We start from the raw sequence: 4,658 nt of genomic DNA, 5'->3' as shown, positions 1-4,658 counted from the left end.
GTATGCCTGTATATGATGTATAGACTTCTCTTAGATCAAAATAAATTTTAGTTGAGTCAATGGTATTCGCTATTGGTTTAAGAAAAGTGTCTCTTTAATCAAGAAATGTCCCTTTTCAATCAAGAATTTTTGCATGAATCAAAGAGACTATTGTTCTTGTAGCAAGAACTTCTTTGCATAATAATTTTGGGTCAAGAGTGAAATACTTTGGACAGATAGATTCTTCTATTCTCTAAAGCAATTTTTTAAAGCTTAAGAAAAGAGAGTTAATGCTTTGGGCAAAGAAACGTCGTTCTTGGCCGTATTGAAAAGCGCCAATCTTTTGGGTCAAAGTCATATTCATTTCGACTGAGAGATCCTTTTTTTCAGTGTATAGATACTGTTGAGTTCAAAGATCCAGGGTAGTAAAAATGAAGAAAATAGAGAGTCAATAGAAGGTTCAAAATAGTCGCTTTTGGATATGCATGTTAAAAAACTTCTAAATATGGATGTTGAAGCTTCCAATGAAAGAATTTGAAGACACCAAATGTTCATTAATTTATCCTGTATGCATTAATGTCAAGAAGAAGGATTTTATATAAGCCGCATCAGCTGCTGGGCCATTTAGCGGCACTGATCAAATTAAAGTTAGATTAAACTAAATTAATGAACCCAAACCCGATGCCCTAATAAATTGGAACAAAGAATGTAGGTTATTAGCATCAAGAACGGAAGCCAGATCGCCATTCAGACCAAATGATTGTCTTAAGTTATTGAAGGAGGGATATTCTATTAGGAGGTGGCACACTATTAGGAGGTGGCACACTGACCCAACCTGAGTCGATTCCAAATGACTTCCCCACTTCTGAACAGTGACCCAGCTACAGAAACTTGAAAGAATTGAGGTTTACATTCTTATAGCTTATCTGAGTCTCCGGTCACTTCCCACCCTGCATGGATACCACTTTTTATTGTGGACATATGTAGAAATTTAAGTTCAGAGATAGAAAATGCAAGTGGTATAAAATCTCCATCATTTACCGCAGTCTTAGCAATCTTATCAGCATCTTCATTACCTCTTATACCCACATGGCTAGGAATCCATACTAGATCCACAGTTGAACCATTAGATATTGAAGAGTGATGCAAATCGAGCGATTTAACGGCTAGAGGATGTTTTAGTGATAATTCGTTTAGGCATTGTAATGCATTTAGTGAATCTGAATATATCACCCATTTGGAAGGAGGTAGGTTGGAGATTATTCTTAGTGATTCCTTAATAGCAAAAAGTTCGGCAGAAAGGATGCTGGTGGTAGGAAGTAAGCGATATTTATAAGACATATTGTATGTAATACGGCGCATCCTGCTGCCTGGGAGAATTTGGAACCGTCCCTGTATATTATATTATCTGGTGATAGCATTAATGTTAGCTATTTAATGGCTGTGTACTATGATTGTAGATTGAACATCTTAATTTAACTATACCAATTATGTCTTTATTTTCGAGAAAATTTAGTCCAAACATAAGGAATATTTTGTTGATGCTTCACCATCAAAATCTTAAAAATAAATAAGTTTAAAAAAATGTGCTACAATAAGGATATAGTATAATCACAGGTTATACAGATTATAAACTTTGTTTTTTCTTTATTGTTTTTCGTGGTTCCAATTTTCGGAATCGGGCACTAGTTAAGTGACTAGTTTGCGCACATAGCACGCGCACACGACCGGCACAGTTATTAGAGAGATATCGGAAAACCGAATAGCGGCATGCAGTATTTACGCGTACCTTATTATGGTTACGATATGCGCGAGTCAATTTTTAACGCAACACCCGCTAATAACGTTACCGCCTGACGTAATTTGCGGATCAATTACACCAAGCGCTATTTCTAAATAACGTTTAAAAATTGCTTAAATGGGCATGTGCGGGTATTTACAACCTGGGCCGGCCGACGAGATTTTATTTTAGGTTATGTTTGAATTGTTTTGAATTATTACTTTAGTTTTATTAGGTAATCTGATATTTAAGTAGCTGGGATTAGTTTTAATTAAATAAATATGGCCCAAAATATGGATTCCACCTCTTCCAATATTAAAGAACCTATAAAGAGGCTTAGGTTTACAGCAGATGACGACTTAGCCCTTCTAAGAGAATTTGTTGCTTGTTACCCTAAACCCACAGGCAGACGTTAAACAACAAAGCACTGGAAATAAGCACTTTAGCCCTTTAGTTTTAAAATACCTAGTAAACAAAACAATTTCAAAGTTTTAAATTCAAAGTTAGGTTAAATAGCGGACGCGACGCGAACAGAATTCTTTCCGATCCGATAACTATAAATGAAGACATAACTTGTCATACCTAAAGAAAATAACACCTGGCCTTATTAACGTCCATGCACGCTATTCGGTTTAGCGATATCTCTCTATTACGCTGTTTATTGTTATTTTACGCGAGTTTATTTTTGCGCAGAGGAAATTTGACTCGTTTGCACATCGTCATAAAAAACAATTTTCGTACCACGAATTAGGGACAAGATTTTTATCTGTATACTTATAGGATACCTAATCTGTGGTATAATCGTTTATCTTTAATTTCCTTCTTCATTTGTGTAAAAATACCTAGCCAGTTTTACATAAAACGTTAAATGCCGAAAGCTTATTTTGCTACTTTTTCGAACTAGTGAATGGACTCTTAAGCGAAATTGAAAGACATTGTCAGTTCAAGAGGATATTTTATTAAAAAAAAAACGTTAAATTAAATAATTCATAAGCTTTATTCAGGAGAATGTTTTGCAAGGCCTTCCTTATGGCATCATACCTTTTCCTGGTTGGGTATTCCCCATAGACCATTACAAACGTATGTTAAGGGCACAAAAAGGCACGCAGAAAGTCAAGATACCTCTAAAACACGCATTCAACCCACTAAATATTATATTCCTTGTTATTTTCCACGTTTTATTTATTATTTCTTCGACCAAAACACCCTTTTGCAATATAGAACCATAACAACATAAATTATACTAAAATACCACGTTTTTTTACATCCAAATAATCTATTTGTCTCTTGTTTTTGTTTGTTTACCTTCACCGACAGCTAAAGACTAATATTTCTTCGCAAATTCCCTTTTTCCCAGACGATACCCAAACTGGAAAGCTTTTCCAGAAAAACAGAGTGACTTCGGACGTGTCTCTTGCGTATGGGGGGGTAAAAATGTGCGTATCTCTGTTTACCCTCAATTATTTTATCCGGTTTCTCACAGGCTTTCGCTTATTTTCAGGGCATCAACTCAAGCCCCAACATATTATACGGAGCTTAGACTTTGAGGGCTTTTTTCTGTTTGTCAAGCTCTTTAGAAAGATATAGGGATACTATTCAAGTAAAAAAGTGTTCCATTAAAAGGATCTGTCAAATTTTTATTGATTATTCTCAGAGCTGCAAGCTCAGAGAAAACTTAGGTCTTTTTTTGATTTAAATAATTTTAATGACTTTTGTAAAGTCATTTGGTTTCAAGTCATTTTTCGAAAGCTGATTTAAGACTTAATATTTAAGTATTTTTCAAAATGATTTGTGATTTAAATCTTTATTCCGAAATAGAAAAAGATTTAAGTTTTTTTAGAAAAGACTTAAGTCATTAAAAATATTTATACATACGCACATATGTAAAGGGCAAAAAGTTTTTTTTTTCAAGCAGTCAACTCAAACTTAAAAATAAAAACCATAAAACAAATTTAAAGGGCGTAAATGTTGCATAATATGATACAACTAATAATATTCAATAAATACAATACTAATAGATGGTACGTTACTAATGGTAATAGCCAACTTTGATCTAGACGCTGCAAATGGACAAATGTTGTATAGCAACAGAAGTCTTGTATGACCTGGCTACCGAGATGACCTACCTGCAATTAAAGAAAAAAACATGGTGTGAACAACAATGTTACCAGTTATTATTAAAATAAAGTGAACTTAAAATTAAACAGGTACTTGAATGATTTATGAATAGTCCAACTTAAAAATACAAGTTTAAATAAAATAATAAAATGCCACACAGGCTAGTCACACAGACTATTAAAAAAAATCTGCCACACAAGCTATCAAATGCCACACGGGCTAAAAAAACAAGCCACACAGGCTATCAAAATGCCACACAGGCTAAAAAACATGTCACACAGGCTAGTCACACAGACTATTAAAAAAATATGCCACACAGGCTAAAAAACAAGCCACACAGGCTATCCAATGTCACACAGGTTAAAAAAATACAAGCCACACAGGCTATCAAAATGCCACACAGGCTAAAAAAATACACAAGTCAATAGTCAAACTACACTACGGGACTAACTACTCTTCAAGGCTAATTACGCTACGGGTCTAATTACTTGTCAAGGCTAACCACGCTACAGGACTAATTAATCTTCAAGGCTAACTATAGAAAATAATAAAGTAAAATAAAAATAATTCAATCAAGATCAATTTGATAATATTAATACACAAATATATTCTTATCTTCTGTTAAATCACATAGACAAATATAAATAACTCACTATAAAGAAATACTTCAATATTATCATCTGCAAATTATCTTTTCTTTATATTCAATCAAATATCTTAAAATTTATCAGAGATTCAGAAATTTAATATATCACAATAAAAACAATAAACAGTAACCAAC

The 4,658-nt window shown here is 33.6% G+C and overlaps 1 protein-coding gene across 1 annotated transcript; it reads right to left on the bottom strand.

Annotated features, from left to right (window-relative positions):
• Window positions 1-749: 749 nt before the first annotated feature.
• LOC115884817 lies at window positions 750-1,320 on the bottom strand. The gene is made up of 2 exons (XM_030903547.1): window positions 1,021-1,320; window positions 750-860 (listed from the first exon to the last, which is right to left on the bottom strand). Exons 1-2 carry the CDS (start codon window positions 1,318-1,320, stop codon window positions 750-752), a joined length of 411 nt encoding a protein of 136 aa, XP_030759407.1.
• Window positions 1,321-4,658: the final 3,338 nt, after the last annotated feature.

The sequence above is a fragment of the Sitophilus oryzae genome, unplaced genomic scaffold, assembly GCF_002938485.1.
Source record: "Sitophilus oryzae breed Bouriz unplaced genomic scaffold, Soryzae_2.0 scaffold_1002_pilon_pilon, whole genome shotgun sequence".
In the NCBI taxonomy this organism is placed as follows: domain Eukaryota; kingdom Metazoa; phylum Arthropoda; class Insecta; order Coleoptera; family Curculionidae; genus Sitophilus; species Sitophilus oryzae.
The sequence above is the reverse complement of the archived record's forward strand: the minus strand, read 5'-3'. Positions and strand labels throughout refer to the sequence as shown.

What these genes read in the sequence shown, in the direction of transcription:
- LOC115884817 (XM_030903547.1), bottom strand. Translation starts at nt 1,320, where the DNA reads ATGTCTTATAAATATCGCTTACTTCCTACCACCAGCATCCTTTCTGCC. An exon ending in ATAAGATTGCTAAGACTGCG is followed by an intron (nt 861 to 1,020) that starts GTAAATGATGGA and finishes AAGTTTCTGTAG; the next exon opens with CTGGGTCACTGTTCAGAAGT.